Genomic DNA, 26,080 nt, shown 5'->3' with positions numbered 1-26,080 from the left:
ATTCCGAAGGTCAAATCTCGCGATCAGAAGATAGATAACGAGATAGAGGTATATAATGTGAAATTTGGTTACAAACATTTTGATTAGAAATAAATTTTATATGATAAAATAAACACGGTAAAAAACACATTTTAGGACATCTGGGCGGATAGACCACAAGATCGCGAACTTAAACCAATTTGGAAAGAGGTACAGATTTTTCTTCGGTTCCGTGTATACTTCTCAACTGGTTATACAATAAATGGTTAACTATTTTAGGTACAGCAAAAAGCCAACACAGACTTGGCCCAATCGCAACGCAAAAAATCCGAGGTACACATTCACACAGTTCGTGCACTGAGAATGCTACGTTATGTATAATTTTTTTTTTATTATGTTCAACATTCATTTTAGGATGCCCCGATACCAAAACTGAACAGTTCGAGCGACAAAACCGATTCCTCGAAACCTAACTCTGAATCGCCGCTAGTTAAATCGGCTGACAAACCAGAGGTAGAATAGCAATTACATAAAAATATATATAGAAATATAAAAAATATATTTCACATTTGACAACGCGTGAGAATACTAAATCGAGAAATACGAATTGTTATAGGAGGAGGTTAAACCAAAGTTAAAAAAAACCATTCGTAAAAAAGCTGAAACGGACAAGGTACACATAAGCACGGAATTTTCTAAATTGCACGTTAAACTGCCTAAACACGTAAAATTCTCGTTTATATTGGTTCTACAAAAATATTTAATTGTTTCGATCGTTTTAGAAATCGGAAGGGAAACCAAAATCTATCTCTCGCAAACTTGACGATGCGGGCAAGGTACATTTTTTTTTTTTTTAATTATTTTTCTCCTCGGAAGTTCACATTGTCCATAGTGTAAAGCACATTTGTTTTAATGTTTACTTTATTCACGATTTTAGAAGAAAGAAACCGTCGGCAGACGTAGATCATCGACAAAATCAACCGAGGGGTCTCAGGTACAGGGAATAGAGAACACAATACTTTGTAACATGTCACGAGCATATCACACAACATCCGTTTGTTTATTTTTTATTTTTTACATGTTCTGCTTGTTACTCATTCGTATGAATATTATTCAGGAGCAAGAGCCTTCGTTAGACTCAAAAGATAAGGCCACTATTTCCAATGGAACTCAGGTACATAATCCAAAATTACATAGGAGTTTGAAGTTTATAGAGGGTGTTCCCAAAATCGTGGTACAACCGACTGGGTGGTGATACTATAAAAAAAAATTGATCGAAAAAAAACAAATGTTTTTCGTTTAAAATATTTCGTTTTCGAGAAAATGAAATTTGAAAATCAATTTGAAACGCGTGTATTCGTCGTGGTAGTAAGTAGAAAGAGAATGCAATGAACAGATGAGCTACAAGCAAAATCCTATTTACTTGCACGCGTATCGAGCAGATTTTCGGATACGATTATTTTGAAAACGAGGCCTTAAATGAAAAAATATTTTTTTTTCGACTTATTTTTGCATGTAGAATCACTAGATGGTCGGTTGTACCATGATTTTGGGGACATCATATATCATATTTGTTTATAGGAAACGTTTATTTTCCTGTAATTCTTAAAAAAAAAAGCACCGAAATTGCTATTGCTTCGATTTCATTTAGTTTTACGCCTATATTCGTCGTTTTAACGTAGAAATCTGTGTGAGTTGCGAGTGTGTTTTATCCTTTTCGTGTCTTTTTTCTAGAAAGAGGAAGTCACCGCTAAAACGAAGACTGTTGGGAAAGAGGAAACAAAGGTATACGAGCGACATGACACACTTTTGTACACGTATTCTTACAGATACACATGTTAGAATGCGCACAAAGCACGTGCAATACTTATAAAATACATGATTCGTTAATTTTAGGAGGCACTTAAAACCAAATCCAAGGTAGAAGAAGTTAAGGTACATAAAATACATTTGTACGATCGCGTAAAGTATACACGTTTTTTCCAAAAACTTTCCTAACTGAAATTAAGACAGCAGTTTTCTATAAACTGAGAATACTCTTTATCATCAAATATTAAAAATAGTTATCTTTTAAAAAAATATATTGTTCACAATAATTATATTAATTCTGGAAATGGATCTCATAATTCTTCAAGATGGTAGAAAGAACGACAGTCAAAACTTTTGAGGTCATGAGTCACGAGTTTACACAATATTTTACACTCGAAAGATGTCTCACAGTTGGATTATCCACCGTATTCATCTAATTCAGCTGCCTCAGACTAATTTCTGTTACCCAAATCGTAAACGAAGACAAAGAAACGACAATGTAAAATCATTTTAACATTCACAGAACTTCGACGACTGCTTTCTCTGTCATCTTGAAAACGACCAGAATGAATCCACCATCTTGAAAGTACCAGTACTTGTATAATTATAATGAACACTTCAGAAGGAAGCTACGTTCAATAATTGCTGATAAAAAGCGTGAATTTCATACGAAAAATTGTTGTTTTAACTTCAATTCGGAAAATTTTGCGACAAACCATGTACATTGATTATACCACTTTCATCTTACGAGTACCTTATACGTCACATTGTAATTTTTTAGAAGACGGAACCCACGAAACCCCAGGTCACTCCCGGTAAACCCGCGGAGCCTAAGGTACACAACAGAATACACGTTTTTTTCGGGATACCAATTTTTCTGTAGACGTTAAAAGCATGTTATTAACAAATACGATACACGAGACTATCATTTTTTAGAAAGACGAACCCGCCACGAAACCAAAGACTGCCGTCGGTAAACCCGAAGAGGCGAAGGTACAGACAATCAATCTGTCTCCTTACAAACAAACTTTTTTTAACCAGAAAACTTTTTTTCACTGCATGCCAACACGTACACTCGATATTTTTGACTTGTTCACTCTTTTTAGACAGAGGAACCCGTTACGAAACCCAAAACCACTTTAAGTAAACCCGAACAGGCAAAGGTACATAGTAGAACATTACATTTTCTTTTTACACAAAACTGTCTCCACAGCATTTATAAATAAAAATACGACACATGAAACAAATATATTTTTTAGAAGGAAGAACCCGCCCCGAAACCCAAGACTACTCTCGGTAAACCCGAAGAGGCAAAGGTAGATAAAGATACATCACAATTCCTGGTTTCATACAGAAGTAGGGTAAATGTCCCAATTACTGCTAATGTTCCTAATACTGTCACTTTATTTATTACACTTAATAATAACGTAACGTATAAAGAATTGTGTACGAAAAAATTTCATTATTAAATTGGGGCTTTGATTTACATAAAAACAAGGAAATATGTGTATTTGTGCGTACCTGATATTTAAAAATAAATGTTGAAAAATGAAAGTGCAATTTGAGCGTTAAAAAGGCGACTACGTAAGTGATGACGAAATCATAGTAAAGAAAGAGCCGTGGTATTACTATACAGCCTACATCTATTATACAAAATCAGTTGTTAAAGTATATAAGAATTAATTTAATTTTTGAGGTGACAGTTATAGGGATATTGGGATTGCTCGGAGATTTTAATTAATTATGAATCAATTCTTTATATTTAGTGTGCAAAACTATTTTGTTAAATGAATGAGATGTTAAATAATATTACGCTTCAAACTGAGACGATTTTTAGGTTAAACAATACGTAAAATTATTATATGAAGTTATGCTAGTACCTTAAGGTGGCAGTAATTGAGACATTTACCTTAGTGCTCTATTTTTACAAACAGGAATGTGATTCCTTAAAAACGTCCCTTTTTTTTAGAAGGTAGAAGCTGCCCCGAAACCTAAGGCCACCCTCGGTAAACCCGAAGAGGCAAAGGTACATAAAGATACATTACACTTCCTGGTGTCATACACATGTAGTACACAATTTTTGCAAACGCAAACATGATTCCTCAAAAACATCCCTTTTTTTAGAAAGAAGAACCCGCCCCGAAACCAAAGACCACCCTCGGTAAACCCGAAGAGGCAAAGGTACATAACGATACATTACACTTTCAGTCTTCGAACATACAGTACAGTACAGTTTTGCACTACAAATTCAACTTTTTTCAAATCAAATTCAACCTTTTGTAGATGAAATTCACCCTTTTGCAAACCAATTTCACCCAGTTTCAAATCAAATTCAACCTTTTGCAAGTTTCGAAACAAAACGTAGTGAAAATACAGTTTAAAAAATGCATTCGAAATAAGTTCTAAGTGCATTTTTCAAAAATGTCTTTCCATTTTTATTTTGGAATATGCAAAAGGTGATTTTGGTTTGTAAAAGGGTAAATTTTATTTCTAAAAGGGGGAATTGGATTTCCAAAGGGTAAATTTGATTTGCAAAAGGGTGAATTTAATTTCCAAACGAGTGAATTTGGAGTACAAAAACTGTACATAACCTTTTAGAAACACAAACACCGCTCGTTAAAAACGTGCCCCTTTTTTAGAAGGAAGAACCCGCCCCAAAACCTAAGGCAACACTCGGTAAACCCGAACCAAAAAAGGTACACGAAATCGCGCTACTATCGCTTGATGTAACGCACAAGACATAACCCCCACTCGACACCCTTTTCGTTTTTTTTCAATCGTCAGCATCATCATAATATATTTACGTCATCTTGTAATCATGCCAACTAAATTACTGTGCAAATCACGAAGAACTTGGGACGTATACAAGTTTTCTTTCAGCGCAACTCGAGCCTGAATAATCGTAACACTTGGCGTGAACATATTTTTTTTTACAGCAGGATTCATCGTTTAACTCATCGTAACAAGGAACATAACAAATCACTGACTTACAGCAGTCGCTCATCAAATTTAATCGTGAAAGCCTGTTGGAAATATTTATTTTAATATTTACCCTTTTTCCGTTCACAGACAGAGGAACAGGGCAGGAAGTTCAGTCTTAAACCTGTTGCTAAGGTAATTTATATTACATAGATTGAAAAAGTTACCACTTTTCTGTTTCTTTTTATTGTCATTTCTTCTTAACATCAACTTAAACTCTTAATGTACTGGGTTTTATGCAGCTTTTAATTCTCTTTCAGAATACATATTAAACACACACTGAAGTTTTAAGTTGACGTTAAAAACTAATAAAAACAAAAACAAATTCAAAAGTGTTAGTTAACAAAAGGGAAGAAACATTTTTACCCATAATACTGTTCACGATCAATTGTATGAATTTCAGATGGAGGAAGAGAAGAAGACTTTGCAGAAAATCGAGCTCAAAGTGAGTATCCCTTTTCTTTCTGTCACGTTCACACAGATCGATATAAAAATACACACACACACGTATACACTTGAAACCTTCGTGTAATTCAAATTGCACCGTTACGTGTAAATCGGTATCCACGACCGTTCCTCTCGTGGACCATTTGAAATAAACGATAATATTAAACGCAGCCCGTCACAACGAACGCGACCTTGGAGAAATTAGGACTGCGTAAACCACCGAAACACGAAATTAAAGCCGAGAACTTTCAATCTATCCAACTTAAACCGGTTCCAAAGGAGCCGAAAAAGGCTCAGCAGGCTGAGAATGGGAATATGGTTGAGCTGAAGGTATCCCTGCAAAAAGGAATCAAAATCTATCTATCCTCTATCTCTCTGCATCCACATATTGGCAATTAAAAGAATTGGCTCTTCTGTTCTTGAATCTTTGGTTATGTTCACTTTATCTCTATACGCGGAGCATTCACTTTTCTAATTTTCTACGAAATATTATTCTTTCTTACCGAATTCGTTTATTCTTTACTGCCTGTCATTCAATGTACTCGAAACGTCTTTATTCTTGTACTTACCGCACTGTAAACATTTCTTTCTTCCGTATTCTCCCTCTTGTCGGTTCTGTCACTGTTCTTACTACTTTTCTACTTCGAACACTTTCTACGCTTCGTGCCTCTTCTCGATGTCGTCGATAACAATTGGATACGATCTGTCGTTTCTCTTTTTCTTTCTTTCTTTCAACGCTTGGCGTCTAAAAAACGAGCATCGACCAATAATCGATGGCTGCTATCGGTCACTCGATATCGATGGCTGCTATTGATCGCTCGCGGTCGATGGCTGCGACGTTACGGGACTGGCCACCAGTCTTGACTAATCGAGAAGTGTCTGTCTCCCAGACGGGGTGGAATCGACTTTTCAACGACAAAATAACGACCAATCGACTCGCTTATCGAATTCACACTCTTCTTCTACTGTTGTCGATGTTCTTCTCTCTACGGCTTCGACTTTAACACTTAAAAAAAATTCGGAAAATCCGACTGGAAAATGGTCGACGCGAATTAACCGGTGTTCGATGTCATTTAGAAAACCGAGAAGGCCGAGAAGGTTGAACTTAAGAAGGCTAAGACGGCCAAATCGTCGAAGGACAGCAGCTACGAGCTTCCAGAAATTCCAGACTATGAGAGACCGGTCTTGGAAAAGCCTCAGGAATTCGATTTCGGCGACCGTGTGCCTCGCGACAAAACGAAGCTGGACAGGCCGACCACTCAGGTAACTAGTACCGTTTTCAATTGTTCGGTTTGCAGGCGTGGAATAGGTCTGTCGATTTTTCTGCAATTACTTTTCAATCCTTCTGTATAATTATTTAGTACTTTTTAGGTAGTATTAGGTGCATCAATAAGTAGCTCACTATTTTTTGTGGAACTCTGTATACGTGTTAAGATACTTCAGATACCTATCCAATTTTCGCAATATTGGTTATTTGCTACCATCACCCTCCGCCATTTTGATTATAGAGAAAATTTGAAAGATATTCTGAATCGAAAATGCGTTGCCGCCATATTGAAGCTATAGGAAATTATAATATATTGATTATAAAGAAAATTGGAAAGATTTTCTGAATCCAAAATATTGATATGATAAATTCTCAAAATCCGCGATCTAGCTGTAAGTGCAACCGTCACAAGTATCAACCGTTACTAATTCAGTTCTCTTTTCACGCGGGCGGTTGCAGAAATTCGACTCTAAGGTGAGTAAAATTCCCCGTTATTAATACGAAAATTGAGAAAACGATTTTGCCAAGCCTCGGTCCGCCGCTTTACCCGAGGAATCGTGAGAATTTTGCAATCTCCCCACCCCTCCCCCGGCCAAAAGCGGTCCGATCGGGGCTCGTCAAAATTTCGTAAGCACGGAGATGATCGAGAACGGGAACGCGATCACGATAACCGCTTTGCACATCTTTATATGCGTCACGTTCGACTTCCGTGAGCCAGTAAGCCGGGATCACGGAGAGCGAAAGAGATAAGGGGGGTAAAAGGCACCCGAAATCCTTGCTGGCAGATTGGCAACAGCCCCTCGGTGGCATATTTTCTGTTCCCGATCGAAGATCGTCTTCGTCGCGCCCGTGACGCAAATACCCCGATGGTGGCCGCCTTCGTCGTCGTTTGACTCGGTGCTAGTAACCCAGTCGCAATTAACGCGACACGACACACGCCCGTCCACGAGGGGTAGAGCTCTAATAATCGGCCCAGAGTAAAATCGCGGGGTTTGGCAACCGATGAATGTCCCCGGTGTGCGATGTCTCGGCACTCGCCCCCTCCTCCTCCGCTGTCGCGCGCGCCCATCCGGATCAAACAGGGGGGGGGGAGGGGGGAACTATTTTGGCAAATAGCTGCTCGTATATTACCCCCCTCGAGAGATACCCCCAATTTTTCGACGTGGAAAACGAGGATGGAGAAAATGTCGTTCGCTATTTTCGGTGTTATTTGCGGTCCAGCCCCCCTTTTGCCACCACTCCACCTCCTCCTCCGTTTTGGTTTACCCGAGTATTACTAATTCGGTGGATCAGTCTCGATTCAGTCCTAATCATCGGACGATCGTGATCGCCGTGTTTCGCGTTCGATTATCGGCCGTGGACCGCGAGGATCAAGCGAGTATAACGACAACTGGTAAATTCGATTAGTTGTCATCATCTCTGGGGCAGTTGGCTCGAGTCTCTTGCCTTCGATATTTCTTTTTTTTTATATTTATTTATTTACACACGGGGTATAAGCCCTTTGATACAGAGTGTATAGTTATCTTTGAAATCGTGTTTGCGTCGATTGTAAGTCGATCGAGTATCGATTGTCTAGAGCCTAACTGTCCCAGCGAGTATTAATCGTTCGATCCTACGCCGTTCGATTTTTTACCGCGTCTGTACCCGAGAGAACGATATTTGATCGTTTGGTTTTCTTCTATTTTTTCCGTGATCGTAGCCGAAAGTGCCGGAAATCAAAGCTCCCGAGACACCGAAGATCGAAGTTATCAAGGACGTGACCCCGGCTGGAAGCAGAAAGGGTTCCCTGATACCTGGTAGCGGTACCAGCAGTCGACGTGGTTCATTGATACCACCCGAGGAATTGGGTCGCAGACCCAGCCTGATCATCAGTGACGAGGTATGTTACGAATTATCATTCCCCGACCCGAAGGTATATCGACTACTCTTCTGGATATCGATCGGAGCGGTGCAACGATATCCTATAGTTGGATATCGATGATTTTCGAGCAGTCGAAAGCTTACGATAATTGTCTCTTTATGAGAGGATCTCGAACATATTGTCGATGATTCGATTCGAAATCCTCTGGAATTTTTTTTTTTTAGAATTGTTGAGAAACATTGTGGAATAAAGTTAGGATATCGTTGCAGACAGCTCGTTCCTCGAGAAACGTATGGTCGATTTGCTCCGAGATGTTGGTACGATATCGGAGGATCGAACGACTCCTCGAATCGACTAAACGAGTTTTATCGTAAAATTTGTTAATCGAGGTCCCCCTGTCAGATTGCCAAGCAAACGTTCTTAATAGCCCGCGATGTCCAACGCCTGCCCCAAAAATAATCACGTTCGAGCCTATTTTCGTGTAATTACTCACTACGAGATTTTTGGTTTCGCGGGAGGCGCGCGCGAGCGTGTCCAAAACCTGAAATCGGCAATACATCATAAACGGCGGACACGAGCGCGAGCGCGCGCGCCCGAGGCTTTCAAAGGGTACGGGATTATGTATCATCGGGTTTGGCTCGGTGTCGAAATTGGCTGAGAAAAGTGACGGTCCGATGGAGCAGATCGGCTGATGTTTCGGGAGGAGGGTTATCGCGAGTTATTCACGGTCTCGGATTTCTGATCCTGGGAAAATGAGGTTAACTTGGACCGATGAGATCGTATCTCTGTGACTCGAGATTCGGCAGCGCGCTGCCACTAGAAATTAATTGTTATCGTCATTATTCTCTTCGTTAGTGTGCTATTTGAAGTTTATACAAAGCCAGAGGTGGAGCTACATAAAATTCGTTGTGTACCTTCACGAGCAAACTCGGCTTCCGCTAGGGGAAAAAGTGACGTAAGAGAAGGGCGTCCTACCACTTGGTTTTATTTCAAGTACTGAAATAAATGTTAAATTGAATGTAAATTTGGCATAAATTTGAATAATTGCCAATATCAAGTGGTAGAAGACTTTTCTTCTACGCCGCTTTTTCCCCTAGTGAAAGCCGAGTTTGCTCCTAAGTGTACAGTCGAGACAACTTGCTCCACTGTTTTCTTGTTTATACATATAATACGTGAGACCGTGAGTGACTCCGAGCCAAAGGATCAAGACCCGAAACATACAGAAAAAAGACAGTAGCTCTCGTAAGAATCTAGAAGAACGCGTAGGTAGACCAAGTGGCTACTGCTGGTTAGCCCTAGAATTGTTGGAGTTTTTTTTTCTTTTTTGAGTTTCGTAGTGATGTCAATGATATTAGTGATCCCACTCGTGATAGTCTCTTAGAGGTAGATGTCCAACGACGCGGAGACCCGCGCGGTACGCCGTTTTTCTCTCTTATAAACAGGCACCAAAATGCGCGGGTCGCGGGTGTCCGCGTCGGTGTTAGTGTCAGCAATTGCGTGAAAAAGCTAGTCTAGCATTATCCTGTACGTGAAACGTCCAAGCAGCCCAGCTTCTGGAAAACCATACATACCGTTCATATCCTTCCTGCCGAGAATCCTGTCTTCTTTTCTCGCGAGACATTCCAGCCACCGACAGTCTTCCCCCCCGAACGACCGTCGATCGTGTCCGATCGGGACCGATCGACGCGACGCGTTGCGTGCAAGCTCGAAAGCTTGCTGGAGCAACTTGGAGGGGAAAGAAAAAAGTACGAGCGATGATAACCTCTAATCAGAGAGGTGAAAATGATGTCGCACGAAAAGCGACCGGCGACGTTCTACACAATTTTTTGTACACGACACACGGCACGCGACTCTGTTCCAAAACGAACAACACACACACAAGAAGACGTACACAGGAACGCACGCACGCACGCGTGCTTGGAAGAAGTATGAATTAGTAAAGGACGGTTTGGTTCATAGGAGAATAGGAAGCTGCGACCAGGCGAGGTGGTGGACGAGCGCAAGGTGAGAGATACCACTGAGAAATGGAAAAAAAAAGCGAATGCCTCGTCTGCAACCTTACTCGACTACCAAAAATGCACCAATCTCATATTCTCACGTTGTTTTTTTTTTCTCTTCTACTCTTTACTGACACACGTTATTTCTATATCTCGCACAAAACACTTACCGTGAACGTTGAACGAAGAGAACCTTTCCACCCGCGTGTGCGTATGTGTGTGTCCTCCACGCACGATATAAGTTTTGCGGTTAGAATCCACGCAACGTGTGTTTCCGTCTCTTCGTTCAAACCTGCCTGCTCGCCACTCATTTATCAATCTACTTACATTTATATATGGAACCGTACTCGACGAACTCGCCTCCAAACGCGTTCGAATTCTTTCATGAAAATGTAACCTTAAATCAATTCTCTGTATCGACGTCGATTGGATGGGAGATCGTTGTTTCGTGAACGGAGGTTCTGTCGAAGTGAATCGAAAATTTATCGTCTTATACATGTCGTATCGATTCCTTGAATATCGACTCGTTATATCGCAAGGAACCTCGGCTCACGCCCTTTATAATCTATAATCTATAATATATAAATAATTATTGACGTAAAAAAACCACGAATGCACCACTGCACCATTGCACCACTGCACCTGGCACGGATCTGCTGCAACCGAGTCTATGCGCACTCTCTACTCAAATTATTGACCACGATCACTGTTTCAACATTAATATTCGACGAGCCACGGCGATAATAATATTATAATTAATAACGACGGACAAACGAGGATGGTAGAAGACAATCCGAGGCGTGTCTGGCGCGCTGGTGACGGGCTCACGGGAACACGGTCGAATCTTAAATCATTAGTATATACAAGGTTTCGAATTCCATCTGGCATAGGATCTGCGGCGCTCGTAGATTACATTCTGGCAAGCATTGTCGCGAAAGGACAGCCATCGGCGTTAACAAATGCCTAGACAAGCGACAAACATCCCACGGCACGTGAATCGTGTGCGTGCGCGCGCATTCCTCTGGGGATATAAAGGGTGTCTCAGCAAGAACTTGAATTTTAAATAAATTAATAAACACATTAATTTAATTGTTTTTTTACATTTTATTATTGATATCTTCAGAGTTATTAATGACATTAAACATGACATAAAATGTCGGTTAAATGGCCACTGTTGGTTTGGTGGCAGGAATGTATTCTTGGTTTGCAACAACGTTTGTAATGTTTTTAATGGGTTTTCACTATTAACAAATGTTCTTGCAAAGTGTAACGCGTCATTTTCGTAAATATCAATGTATCAACTAAAAAGCCGCCAAACATGACTGACTCACCATTTGACAGACAAAAATGGCGCGCGATTCGAAATCCAAGTTCTTGCTGAGACATCCTTTATATGTGACACTCGGTTCGCGACGTGGCATGTCGCGCGTAGTAGGGAATGCATTTTACACGCGGGGGCTAACGAACACTTGTTATACTCTGCCAACCGACGGATGAAACTATCAATTTGCCGGACGGCGAAGGCCGACTCTGACTTATGGTACCGTACATTTAATACTTTGCCGTCGATTAATCAGAAGCGCCCGCGATCCAACGAGGCGACCTGTCGTTTCGCGATTCGTTATTTCTGGCCACGTGTGTGTATATATATGTATGCCTCGTTTCCACCGAGCTCGTTAGGCCCACCAGACCCGTCACGGATTCCTCGACCGATTTTCTCGGATCTCTAACTCTTCTTCGAATGCTTCTTCTTCATCTTCTTGGCGAATTGCTCTTCGAGATCTCCAGAGGGCAGCGTAATCTCGATCGGTCTCGCTGCGACGCACGAACTAGCGTTGTTGCAATTGGAAATTCGCCCTATCGTCGCCAGACGTAGGGAAAAAATGCTTTCGTTCGTAAGGATACGTTTTCACATGACAGTAAATCGTGATTTTTATGAACATGACACTGAATGTTATGACTTTTGCTGTCACGTGAAAATGTACCTTAGTAGTATTTTACTGCACCAGAGATGGGTAAGAATTATCATACATGACTTTGATTGGTTGATTCTTATAAAGATGGATGTATGATTCAGCGGTTTTATATGAATCAACGAATCAAAGTCATGTATGATAATTTGGTTTGCACCAGTCGTATTAATGTGTATTGTTCTATGTGACGTCACCTTGTCCCTACGACGGTAGGGAATTCTGGCAACGCTGATTCGCCCGTAGGAATCACCGGTGATCGAGATTGTTCTGCGTGAGGAACGTGGACGAGAGATCGCGCGCGAGCGCCAGTCGAAGAGACACGAGGAATTCGGTTGATATTTTTCGCAGTCTTTCTAAATCGTGATTCCTGCGAAAAAACGCGTGGAAACCAGCCGCTATACTTCACTTAACGCGCCAATCGCGCGTGTCAGCTGATTTAACTCTTTTACTACCAGTTGGTGTTACCTTGATAAAAAGAGTCTGCGCTGAATTAGTGCCAAACTTGTCTCGCTGTAACGCAATTGATAATTCTTGTAAAAGTTATGAGAAAATATAGATTTTCAACATAAAAAAGTGGAATTTACACAGAATCAAAAAGCTGCAAATGTTGTTTCTGATTGTTCCGTTAATTGTTTCGATCAGATATACACTGCCATTCATAAGTATTGGGAAATCCGGTCTATATGGTGGAAACATAATGTTCCATAAAAAAATATATATTTTGGGCCACTTTTCTTACTTTATATTTCAATAAATATTGTTCATCGAGCTTTAACATACCACGAAAAATATGTATTTCAGTCTTTCGATAATATTCCATAAGTGTACTGACATTTATAGACGGGAGTGTACATACACAGTCACTCACGAAAATCCTCGTACACCAAGTAAAAAGGTCATTTTGATTAATATATACAATAATTTTGTAACAAAATGTATTGGTCTATATCAATATTTCAACAATAAGAAAAAAAATGAATTATGCATCCCACAAAAGTAACCTCATTTATCGAGTGTATGAAAACTTTCGTGAGTGACTGTACATATACATACATACCTGATCACGTATACACGGCTGTCCGTAAGTGTTAGGATATTTATCTAGTATGGAACAATTTCGAACTAAAATATATTTAATAGTTAGTGCAACCACTAACGTGAAGTTATAAATATGACGTAAAATGCATTATTTGTAGGTTATATATTTCAGTAGTTAAAACCTGTGTCCAAATGTTTGTGGACGGCGGTGTAGAATAATCAGAAATTCAGACATTTTCGCATATGGATGGGTCTATCCAACACTAGGATCAAAAGGGTTAAACGCATTCACATCGGCTGACGCGCGTCGCAAAATATCACTGCGACTGGCAATTGCACCGCCAACACTGCAAAAAGCACCACCAATACTGTAAAAAGCACCACCAAAATATTGCAAAGAGCACCACAAAAATACTGCAAAGAGCACCACCAACATACTGCAAAAAGCACTACCAATACTGCAAATGCACCACCGAGTCCGGAGTAAGGCGAGCCCCCGAATATGTTCCATCAACCTTGTGATCGTCTTCCCGTACCACGGACCCTCGTGGTTCTATCCTCCCGTTCCCAGTGACGTTTGTTTTTTTTAATCAACCCCTTTCTAATTTTATTCCGTTAGATTTTTGTCACTTCTAACATACACACACATACAAAACATGCACATCAAACAACGTCCGTTCCAGAAATGTCGCCGATCCAAAGCGAACGGTTTTTGAGTAGCCATAGCTCTCTCTCCGATTCACATTTCCGCGTCTTCTTTTATCCTTTCTCTACATCCATTATCCGTTCCACCTTGCACCATACTCGCCGCAACGACGAGAACAACGGAAGAGGAGTTCGCGGAGACGAACGGAACTTCTAACACACATATCTGACGCTCGCCTGTGTAATTTTTTGCAGTTGGGAAGGTTACGGCCCGGCGAGGTGTTATTAGACGCCAAGGTGAGATTTGTGTTCGCTATAACACAAAGCTTACCCGCCCGAGAATCATCACTAGACCACGGATTTTTATGCAATACAACAGTGTTTTTTCTATAAAGTAATATTCATCGAGACAAGAGAAAACGAATATCGTTTCCCTCTTAAATATCGTACCTATTCAATTCACAATAAATCAAAACAAAGTTTTGTTTTCTATTGAATTTCACAGATCCCTTATAGGTTATGAATGCATAAAATCCGCGGTCTAACCGTCATCTGCGACATGTTTCTTTATATGTTTCTTACCCCACTCCACCCCTTCTATTGGCACCACTGTGTCCCCCCACTACTTTTTATACACTTCTTCACCCCAAACCATCGCTCCACGCGAACGACACGATAATCCGCCGCGAGAAGCACAATTTAACAGCGAGAGAACTAAAACCAGCAGAGTGATCCCGAATCCGCACAGGCGCAAAGGAAGCACGAAAAAAAAGAAACTACCGCCGCATACCACCATGGAGCGCCGATAATACAATATTAATTTCTGCGACTTACTTGTACACGATTTATTTTTAGTTGATTTTTTGGGGCTGTCGCTGCCGCCCATCGCTGCTGACCACTCCCCCCGCTATCGATCTCAACCAATCGCGGGCTTAACACCGCGTGTTCGAGAGAGCACACCTGACAATCGCGCGTAATTTTAAGAAACTACTCCCCCCCACCCTACTACCCCAGCACGAAAACGCCCCCCCACTCACTGTATTTTTCTCTGTCTTCACCTGTCTTCTTTTCTGGGTTTTTTTTCATCTCCACGCACCACGTGTACACACACAGAATAAGTCTGGCCGTCCCGGCGTACTACAGGGGAAAGAGGTTAGCGTATACAAAATCACACACTCTTTTGTCGTTCGTGTATAATGCCGTATATGTACGCGCGTAATATCGCCGCCGTGTTCTTAGACGTTTTTTATTTTTCGTTACTTTTTTAATATCTGCGTGCCGCAATAGCTCGAGAATTGTTCGCAATGCGTGTGTATATTATATATAATTTTGCAAAGGAGCACGTGGCTCCGAATGTCGAAAGCTTCCGGGCGTTTGTCGACGGCGGAAGCCGAGCTCGTGTCCCGTGCTTGGTCGGCGATCTCTTGAAAAGTCATCTTTATTCGTCCTCTGCTGTTTCTTTCTTCGAATCAGTTACATACATACACACACGCAGTAAGCTTCCTGTTCCGCTCGACCAAGCACGGCGCGAAACTATTCGCAGTCGAAACGTCTCGCGGCAGCCTAGCGTTTAAACGTTTGCTTGATTCGAGCGAATACGATGCGTATTCGACGAGTAGATATTAGATGGTGGTAAGATACTTGTTTTATTGTACCCTCGCAAGCAACCACGGCTTCCGCTAGGGGAAAAAGTGGCCTAGGGAAAAGACCTTCTACCATTTGGTTTTGGAAATTTCGGAAATTTATGCCAAATTAACATGCATTTTAACATTTATTTCAATACTTGAAATAAATTTACCAAGTGGTGGGAGGCTCTTCTTCTACGTCATTTTTTCTCCTCGTGGAAGCCGAGTTTGCTCGTGGGTGTACATTGGATTTTCGATTAGTGTTTTTTTTTCAACGTGTAGCAGTTTTTATATTTGTTTCTACTTCTTTTTCTTGTGTATCGACTCACCGCAGTATGTGTATATGAGCGTCGAAGTAGTATGCGATCGTTTGGTATCACCAGTTGCGTCGCAGTAGTAACGCAACGGTTTAGTCAGGCAACTGTTGGAGATTCGAATCACACATAACCTATTCGCTCGCTCGCGTCATTACGTTCGTGAGATGCGCGACACTACTTTTATTTTTTATTTGTTTATTTATTTATTTACGGGTTGATTCCCATTAGAATACAAGAGAGAAAAATGTTTAAATAAAAAACTACTGCGTCGCTTCTGGTGGCCTGACTTTCGTCTCAATTAGAAGCGAGTTTATGTATGCTCGATATGTTTACGAGAACAGTCTTTATGTATGTAAATATTCACCCGTGCTCACCATCATTGTGTGTTCGCGACGAAATCCACGGACTCGGTGAACGTTCGCGGACAGTTTTCTTATGTGTTTTTGTTTTTAATTCGGATCGTACATCATTCTGTAAATAATAATCCTAATCTCTGATCAATTCGTGTCCTTTGTAAACAGAAGTCGTCGCGGTGACTAAAGAACGAAAAAGGTGATTAAATCGTGTCAATGGTAACACAAACCACATGTGCACCGTTATCCATTTACCCTCTAATTCCGTTTTACCTCGAATCGTTCCCTCGAAATTGTCAACTGTGTGCCTCTCTCTATATCACTTTCTCTCTCACTCTCTCTGTCTTTGTTTCCCTATTTCACTGATTGTTCTCACAATTGTATCTAAACGACACGCGAGAAACATGTTTAACAATTGTATCTAACAGCGACAGGGCGTGACGAAAATCGAGGAGTTCCGCCAAGCGTCACGGATGTGTCCCGTTTACGCGTCGAGGATCTTTTTAACAGAGAAGCGATGCAAATAAAAGATTCGCAGACGGGCGTAGTTTGGCTGCTTTCTTGTGGTTAACGAATACCCATATTATCACCGAACGGGCTTATTTTTTATTTGCACGCAACCGTAATTTGTCATAATTTCACTGCAGATTGTTTATGCAAATTCACAATTGAACTTCAACATTGCATTGAAATTTATTTTCTGCACAAGGTGTTCTACCATGTTAACAGTAATATACAGGATGTAACAAAAATGTTGGAGGACCCGGAATTGGGAGCCTCGTGAGGTGATTTGAAACAAGTTTTTCCTTAGCAAAAATGTTATCCGAGGTTTTGTTAACGAGATATTAACGAAAAACCCCGACCAATCAGAGCACGAGTTTTTCGTTAATGTCTCATTAAGAAAGCCTCGGATAACATTTTTTCTAAGGAAAAAGTTGTTTTAAATCATCCCGGGAACCCCTCATTGCCGAGAGTCGACGTTATTTTGGGATGCCCTGTATACATTTTATTAAAGTCTTTATTTCACGCGATATAATTTATTATAAATACATTAAAAGTCCGCAGTGTAGTCGTGACAATTCTAATTGTATAAAACGAGTCGATCGATGGTTCAGACAGTGTCAATAGTTTCCCAACGATTATCGATTCATCGATGAATACCAGCGAAGAACCCGTCGATCGACACGGCGAACAAGTCGATGGTGATACCGTCCCACTGACCCCGCGAGATCTTCGTGCGAAACGAAGCTCGTCTCTCTCTCACGCATCAAAATACGTACCTCGTGTATAAACACTTTAATCACGTAGTTAGTAAGTGTAATCTTGTGACTGATCAACTGCTGAGAACAGCGCGTCGAATTCTCGACGGCTCGGCATCTACGAAGCAGAACATCCTCTCCACGTAACTCGAGAACCTACTGTTTATATGTATTCCATGTGTACCTCTTTATCTCGTCTATGTGTCACTCTGTAACCACTCTGGCCTTTGCTCGGCTCACAGCTGTGTAGAGACCGAGTTCGAAGCCGGGGTGGTTAAAATCTATAAACGTTGACCCTTCCTATTGGCTACAGAGATTCGAGGGCCTTCGATCGATCACAGAAACTTTACGAGACATCTTGAAACGCTTCGATCGATCGATAAGTTATGGTACAAGCATAGACAGAAATATAGACTGCGCATCTACCTGAAACAGGCGTCCCAAGTTTAGAAAGAGGTAGATTGCTTTCGGAGGAGGAGTTCGCATCTCTTTTTAATCTAAGTAGTGGAGGGTGAGGTTTTGGGGATCTGCGTTTTGAATGGTTAACTCGGCTATATTAAAAAGAGATAGCAAGTCCTCCGAAAGTAACCCGCCTTTTTCTAAAGCTCTGACACCGTCTCAGTCTACATATATTTCTATGCCTATAAGTACTTCCACGAGCAAACTCGGCTTCCGCTAGGGGAAAAAGTGACGTAGAAGAAAAGTCTCTTACCATTTACTAAATTTATGACAAGTTCGGAAATAAATGTTAAACCGAATATTAATTTGACATAAATTTCAGTACCTCCCAAAACTAAATGGTAGGAGGCCCGTCCCCGACGCCACTTTTTCCCCTAGTGGAAAAGGTGATGCAAGGGAAAGACCTTGTACCACTTGGTCTCGGAGTTACTGAAATTATTACCAAATTAACATTTGGTTTAACACTTATTTCAGTACTTCGAGTAAATTTACCAAGTGATAGGAAGCCCTTGTCCCTACAACGCTTTTTTCCCGATCGAAAGCCGAGTTTGCACGTCACTGTATAAGTGACCGATCCAAGATGGCCCCTCGAGTCGCCAGTAGCTCCATACGAAAACCCGCGGACCCTAAACGCGGATCGACAGCGTATTGAACTCGCGACGATCCTGTCTCGCTAACGGAGGCACGCCAAGAAAGACGAATCAGCTGGCCTCGACTAACTGCTTTCGTTCACTAAATTTCGTGGTTAACAAGTATAGCGTTGACGCTTCGTACTAACGACGTGAACTAATGGTGTGACTAACGCCGCGCACTTAATCGACTGCACCAGCGACACAGCACGTGAGCACCGTGTACCGAACCGTCGGCCATGACTTTCGTTTTCTGCACCGAAACAACCTCGATTTTCTTCGAATTTCAAATGAAATTAGAGGGTCTAGCAGGTAAGTGGAACGAAAGTCGTGATACCCGTCGTTCGTGCCTTCTCGCTTTCTTCCGAATGCTTTTGATACGTTTAACGAAAAAATCGAAACACCCCGTTCGAGAGCGATATCGCTGACATATCGATTGTTGACGCAGCGTCGTCGTCCGAGCACGGACGTTAGAAGACCCAGCGTGGCGGACCTCGAGAATAAGATCAATCAGCCGAGCACACCTCTTCGAGATGTTGGACCACCGGGACCACCTCAAATCGTCGATGTCCAGGAGTCTTATTCCGCCGTCGAAGGTATTGTTTCCTACCATTTACGTTCTGCTTTCGCTCGATTTCAATTAGTTAATTGTATTTGCGATCTGGGCATAATCTATCTCAAACGTTTCGCCCAAAGATACAAAGCCATAGATTCACCGCATGTTCATTTAACTCGTAACTTTTAATTGAACAAAATTTTTATTTTCTGTTTACTTGTATACACAGTGGTACGTTATGTTTATATCTAGTTATACAGGGTGTCCTAAAATAGCTTCGACTCCCGGAAATGAGGGGTTCTTGGGATGATTTGAAAGTTTGAGAGTTGAAGATTGAGAGTTTTTGAGGGAAAATGGCGGACTATATTGTCATGGTAGTGGGGGAAAGTGAAGTAATGACGTCACAACTGTAACGTTGCGATTGGTTACGACACTTGGCTGGGCTTGGAGTCGGCCTAGTGATAGGTTCTGTTATGGGTGTCGTTATTTCACTTTCCTCCACTACCAAGATAGTTCCACCCGCCATTTCCCCTCGTTGAGGGATTTTGCTGGCTACGCTGGGTGGGAGTAGCCCAGCTCCCTACCATTCGCATAACAAGTCTACCTGTCCCGTACTGTGTTTGAACCGTCGAGAAATAAGTAAACAATAATATTAACAATTCCGTGTACAATGTGTTCCTTGATGTTCAGACTCGACGGCGTATCTCACGGTCGGGGTGGAGGGTACGCCCGCGCCCACCTTCAAGTTCTACAAAGGAATCACCGAGATCATCGAAGGTGGCCGATTCAAGTTCCTTACGGACACGGAGACCAATACGATCACCCTCTGCATGAGGAAGACGAAGCCCAACGACGAGGGTACTTACAAGATCGTCGTGAGCAACATCCATGGCGAGGATTCCGCCGAGATGCAACTTTACGTTTCCGGTACGATTATCTGTCACTAACACTTCTTCCTCGTCTAATCCAAGGGGAATGTCTCTTTGCATACCTTCGAGAAATAATCGATCGATTTTTTTCTTTCGCTCGATAATCGTAGACGCCAGTGGTATGGACTTCCGTGCTATGCTGAAAAAGAGAAAGTACCAGAAATGGGCGAGAGAAGAACAGGAACAGGAAAAGGTAGACTTGAAGGAAGTCGAGAAGCCGATGCCGGCGTTAAAGAAAGTGGAAAAGGTGCGTATTCGATAGGTTTAAAGGTTCGATGAACGGAGAAGAGAATTAATTTGAATATATGTATGATCGTACATATTGAGGGGGAGATTTCCCCACTTTACATTGGTACACGCATGTCGATTAATTGTAAAACCGTTTGCACCTCGATTCGTCGCGTTTCTTTTGGACACTTTGCGGTCATCGTGTAACAGCACGATACGCTATGCGCATTATGACGTAATTTGGTGTAACGAATGTTGCTTGAGCACGGAAGTCGATTATTAGAAATCATGATCGATCTTATCAGATACACTGTGTGCGACGCAGTCGGTAAGTATAGACGATATCGACGGAGCAATCGCTCGTTCACGATTCAGTGAATAAAGAAATATCGATAGTAATCGATCGATCCGGTGTCGTATTCTGTTTCTGGCCTTTTTTTCTTCTCTGTACGTTTGTCTTCGTAGTCGCTGCACGACAGCGTGCTGCACGACAGCGTGCTGCATGGGAGGAGCTGGTATCAAGACGGGGAGGAAATAGTGATCTTGACGGAGGGTGAGGAGGTCCTTCGAATTTCTCTAGACAAGAAGGGTGAAACTAACTGGAGCTGGCTCAAGGTTTTCAGGCATCATCCCCCCGTAGATAAATCCCGATCTGACACTCGACGAGACTCACCACAGGACGTACTAATTTCCCTCCATGCTTTCTGCAATTTTAATCCCTACGGGAGGGTCCGATTCGATTAAGATATAAGAACGAACGAACTCGAGATCGTTCCCGTGAGAAAAAGTTGCAGAAAGATCCATTCTAATTAATTACACACCACTCGACCCGATATTGTATGCTGGACCGGACTTACTCTCGAGAAACTTGAAAACACCGACGACGCGACCGAACATTCTGTCGCCTGGATCTCGTACAAGCACACGTAAAACACAAATTTGTCACATGTAGACACGGTTAGTTTAGAGCTAATGCTGCGCATCGAACCATATCTCACGACGCAATCGATCGTCGCGTTCAACAATTTCATTCACGATGATCGTTAATCTCCATTAACCAAATGTTTCATTAACCTGTGAAATTAACGAGATCATTTGCATCGAGTCATCTTCATAGTCATCAATGACCCGGTCGTCGTTTAACAATGCATGAATAGAGAGGGCCGTGTCGAGTAAAAAGCCGCCGTTGAAAGAAAAAAAAACGAAAAAAAAAAAAATAAAATCAAACGATTAACTTGGTGATTAACTTGCAATACGCATTAGAGCTATGCGTCAGTAAAATTGTGTGTAACCCGCACGGACTTGGCAGCAAGCATTATCTCTAAATGTTCAATGTTTTAACGCGGACGGCCCCGATACACTTTGTTACTACGGATGGTAACGTGTCACTGATTTACTCTAGGATCGCTCTGTACTTTAAGAGCGTTGTTTCTGTTCGATCGATCGAAATTTCAAATTATGTAGAAAACCGAGAGATTATGTATCGGGGTCGTTCGAACATTCGATATCGCTGATCGTATATAACAGTGGCACTAACGTGAACGTGTGTGTGTGCCGGGCATGCAGGACGTCTTCGACATTCAGCGCAGGCCAAGTTTGCAGGAGCTAATCGCCGACTGGCCGATACTAGCGACAACGGTCAAAGAGAAGGTTCGCGACAAATCTTAAGCAACTTGTTCTTTGTACTCCAACGCGCTCGACTCTCCACATTTAACAACCCTGGAACTCGCGATGCGCTTCTGTCCCCGCAAGGCTTCAGTAATTACATAGCAAACATTTGCAAAACACTCCCGGGATTGAAGATTACATCAAGGGACTAAAGATTTTCGTGGCAACTCTTAGAGTACATGTTGTTTCTAGGGGAAATGCAACGATTTCCATGTAACCATGCAATACTCTTGTCACGAAAAATTGAATGATACCGTTATTGATCCGCTAACCGGGTGACATCGCGTTCAAAAAATTATTTAAAATTTGTAACGTATTTTGTAAAATTTTTAAATTTGTTTTACGCACTGGAACAATTGGAGGTCATTGGTTCACTACAAAGGAAGTTTCAATAAATAACGAAAAACAGATATGACGGCTTGTATTTTGAAAATTATGTTCTTTCACTTAATAATTCCTGTTTTAACTATTCAGCTACAGCAGAGCTGCCGAAAAAGTTGTAGTAAAGGGTATACCTGAGTTGCTGTCCCAGCCACGTGTATACACCTTTTCGTATATAGAGAGTGCCTATTAATAATATTGATAGTTATAGTAAAAACAGTGAAATATTTGTCTGTTTATTTCATGCAACAAAGAAATAAATATGATTATTATTGGTAACTATTCAATGTTTCTTAATAAAATGTATGAAAGAGAGCCAATATAGTGGTGTTTGACCTTGAACTTTCAATCATTTCAAATCACTTCACGGGAAGCCTCTGTAGCGTCGAGGTTTAAAGTCAATCGTCCCGTAGTCAACTCTTTGCACTCGATTGCTCCCTCCCAAGGAACAAAATATATGGGTAACATATCCAAAATGGTACCATTCGATTCTTCGGACAGAAAACTTTCCCTGGATATACAGAAATCGCTGCACACTCGTAGATCGTACATACTCTCTAATTGCAATGGATAACATGGACCTATTCGATTTGAACGATCGCATTGATTCGAATGGAAGGAATCTGAATGAAACGGAATTCGATGTTCCGACCACATCGTGGACATCGTGGTGGATCGCGAGACTTTCCGTCGCGGTTTTTAGCTTCTTGGTGTGTCTGGGGGAAAGGAAATTCTCGCGATCACATAGAAATATACCGAGACAGGGATGCTCGATTCTGATACGATTCTTCAGAAGATCGATTCCTTTGGGTGACACGTCACTGGCATATATAAAATATACACTATAGCCAAAAGTATGGCACCAAGTCTGATAATTAAAGAAGGAGGAAACTATTATTCTACAATGAGTTAATCAAGGTAACGTGTTAAAACTGATCGGTAGTGATTTGTACATGTACCGATTTCTTAACTTTTATTTTATCGTAACATAATAATAAATTACTGTTCCATTAATCATAAACTTTGGCCCCATATTTTCGGCCGTTAGTGTATGCGTTACACATAGCAGTGACGTGTCACCCAAGGAAATCGATCTTGTGAAGAATCGAATCGGAATCGAACATCCCTAATCGAGACCAGTGTTTACTGATATAACAAGACTACAGATTCCATTGTTGTCGAAGGATTATGAATCTGTGCCTCGAAAACGAGCGTTATTTGCTCTATTTTACCATAATAGTACAAAAAACACATTCGCACTGCAGCATACATGTAGGATATATAAACCTAGAGACCTAAATTCACACTGGGTTCCTGAGGCACCCAAAATCCATGACCCCTCGATAACAATGGCATCCGTAGTCTTATTATATTTGTAGTCACTGCCGAGACCTGCTTTGGCCTGCGCTTATCCGTTTCGTGAGACTCGGCTTGTCAACCTCCCGCGCCGAAAAATATAGAGTTTCCAAAAATAACTTCAACTTCCCGAAATGAGGGGTTCCTTGGATGATTTGAAATAACTTTTTCCTTTACAAAAATGTTATCCGAGGCTTTGTTAACGAGTTGTCAACGAAAAACCCCGACCAATCAGGGCGCGAGTCTACCGGCCGAGTTCCCGCGGGAGTGTTTCGTTAATATCTCGTTAACGAAGCCTCGGATAACATTTTTGCTAAGGAAAAAGGTTTTTTCAAATCGTCCCAGGAACCCCTCATTTCCAAGAGTCGAAGCTATTTTGGGACACCCTGTATGTTCGCTTTGAATAATTTGCCTATAATGCGATCTACCCCCCCTCACGTGACGGTTGAAAACACCAAAAGGTATTCGTACGTGTGTGTAATTTTTTTCTTATTTTCTTGCGCTTACCAATTTAGTTTTGCTTTAGAAACGGGACGCGCGTTAACGAAGAAAAAAAAAAAGAAAGAAACCTAGTTGATTACGATATTGTTCGATCAGACCTGTGACCGCAGACGAAATTTTGTTGTTTTATAGAATAGTGGATCTCGTAGACCCTCCCTGGCCGAATTAATTCCCGACTGGCCGATCCTGCACCATTTCACCAAGACGGAGGTTGGATTCTCGTACTCCTCGACGCCCTGCGATAGAATTTCGTGATATTTCACTGACAATTTCTCGATCTCTGTCTCTCTTTCTCTCTGTCACTCGAACTGTCGACTAAAAATTTCATTCAAAAACACTTGAACGCTCTCTTTCTCCCCCTCCCTCTCTCTCTCTCTCTCTCTCTCTCTCTCTCTCTTTCTCTCTATTTTTCTCTATCTCTTCTATCTGTACGTTTCCTTCGATTGGTTCGAAAACGCGATGAGATTAACGCAACAATATATTTATCGACGATTTATCGATCACCGCGCGAATCTTGCTCCGTGTTTTCTCTGTACATGTTCTCTCGCTCTCTGCTCTTCACACATTCCCTATCTTTTCTTCTTTTTCTGAAAACCGTACACCTACGTGTTGTACGGTTCCAACTAAAAAAAAATACCGCTTCAAACCTTCCTCGATGTTCTCTCTGTCTTGCAATCTAATCTCGAGGCGACGTTTACTGCACATCTTCCTCGGCGTCCAGTTTTTTTTTTTTTTTTTGACACGTTGTGGGAATTTTTTTCCGAACGAAACGAATTTTTTCGGCGCAATTTCCATGTACTTTTTGTCGGTAGAGCCACACCGTCCGTGTCCCGACGGTGCGCTTGCGGAAGCTTTCGTGTGGGTCCCACGAAAAAGCTCATCTTCGTGGGCCGCACGCAGATTTTTGCTCTCGCCCGCTCCGACCCCCCGACCCCTCTGAAATTTTTTTGGTCACGATTTTGTACAGACAGTTTTGATTTTTCCTCTCGCTGGGACGAGAAACTTCGAAGCTGATTCTTTTGACCACGGTCGCCTTCGATTTTTCAAATCTTCTAACTCTTCTTCTACCTTGTATTGCATAGCGACGCTGTCGTTGCTGACGGTACTGCTGGATGTAATGGTGAATACCGTTCACGATAAATGCTGACAAACTAACGGACCTTCTCTTATTCGCAGAAACAAGAGAGCTTCCTGAAACCACTGGTCGATCAGTATGCCAAGGAGGGCAAAGACAAGAAGATCGTCTTCGAGGCGAATTTCTCGAAACCGAACTGCAAACCGAAATGGTTCTTCCGAAAAGACGTAAGTGAAAGTCTCTGTCCGTTTTTGTTTCATTGAAAATAACGAAAGTAAATATATTCGATTAAAAGCACAACATTTTACATTTTTTTGTAGGAATTGTTCCCTTCGTCGAAGTATAAATTCAAGAACGAAGAGGACTGCTACCAGCTGATCATCTTGAATCCTAAGGTCGAAGATACCGGCAAATATACTATTGAAATTTCAGGCGTTTCGAGCACAGGCTTCCTCAATGTCGAGGGTTAGTTTAGTTCAATGAAAAATTCAATGTTTATCGAATCTTCCTTGTCATGTGTAAATTATTGTCGTATATTGTTGTCGTATGTGCACTATTTGTCATCGTAACGGGGCGATGTTTATGTTCTCCAGAACCGGATCCGACCTATACGTTTACCAAACCACTCTCGAAAAAGTCGAGTGGCTTCACAAAGCACGAAGTGTTCATGGAATGTACTGTCAGCTCCAATCTCGCTCAAGTTTCATGGTACAAAGGAAAGACGAAGCTCGAAGTAATTATCCGACTAA

General features: G+C 41.6%; 1 protein-coding gene across 1 annotated transcript in view; it reads left to right on the top strand.

The window, feature by feature from the left end:
* LOC107189806 (twitchin) overlaps positions 1 to 26,080 on the top strand; it is a 100,698-nt gene that overhangs the window by 32,673 nt on the left and 41,945 nt on the right. Inside the window, exons 21-42 of the mRNA XM_015578473.1 lie at positions 1,714 to 1,764; positions 1,876 to 1,914; positions 2,570 to 2,623; positions 2,725 to 2,781; positions 2,895 to 2,951; positions 3,048 to 3,104; positions 3,758 to 3,814; positions 3,913 to 3,969; positions 4,428 to 4,484; positions 4,858 to 4,902; positions 5,171 to 5,212; positions 5,386 to 5,544; positions 6,292 to 6,477; positions 6,941 to 6,955; positions 8,181 to 8,360; positions 10,302 to 10,346; positions 19,086 to 19,233; positions 19,884 to 20,120; positions 20,233 to 20,369; positions 25,433 to 25,558; positions 25,652 to 25,796; positions 25,925 to 26,064. Coding sequence (XP_015433959.1) covers positions 1,714 to 1,764; positions 1,876 to 1,914; positions 2,570 to 2,623; positions 2,725 to 2,781; positions 2,895 to 2,951; positions 3,048 to 3,104; positions 3,758 to 3,814; positions 3,913 to 3,969; positions 4,428 to 4,484; positions 4,858 to 4,902; positions 5,171 to 5,212; positions 5,386 to 5,544; positions 6,292 to 6,477; positions 6,941 to 6,955; positions 8,181 to 8,360; positions 10,302 to 10,346; positions 19,086 to 19,233; positions 19,884 to 20,120; positions 20,233 to 20,369; positions 25,433 to 25,558; positions 25,652 to 25,796; positions 25,925 to 26,064 — 2,091 coding nt within the window. The remainder of the gene's footprint in view (positions 1 to 1,713; positions 1,765 to 1,875; positions 1,915 to 2,569; positions 2,624 to 2,724; positions 2,782 to 2,894; positions 2,952 to 3,047; positions 3,105 to 3,757; positions 3,815 to 3,912; positions 3,970 to 4,427; positions 4,485 to 4,857; positions 4,903 to 5,170; positions 5,213 to 5,385; positions 5,545 to 6,291; positions 6,478 to 6,940; positions 6,956 to 8,180; positions 8,361 to 10,301; positions 10,347 to 19,085; positions 19,234 to 19,883; positions 20,121 to 20,232; positions 20,370 to 25,432; positions 25,559 to 25,651; positions 25,797 to 25,924; positions 26,065 to 26,080) is intronic.

This window comes from Dufourea novaeangliae, unplaced genomic scaffold, assembly GCF_001272555.1.
Source record: "Dufourea novaeangliae isolate 0120121106 unplaced genomic scaffold, ASM127255v1 scaffold173, whole genome shotgun sequence".
Classification (NCBI taxonomy): Eukaryota; Metazoa; Arthropoda; class Insecta; order Hymenoptera; family Halictidae; genus Dufourea; species Dufourea novaeangliae.
Note: the sequence above shows the minus strand (reverse complement) of the source record. Positions and strands in the feature narration are given on the sequence as shown.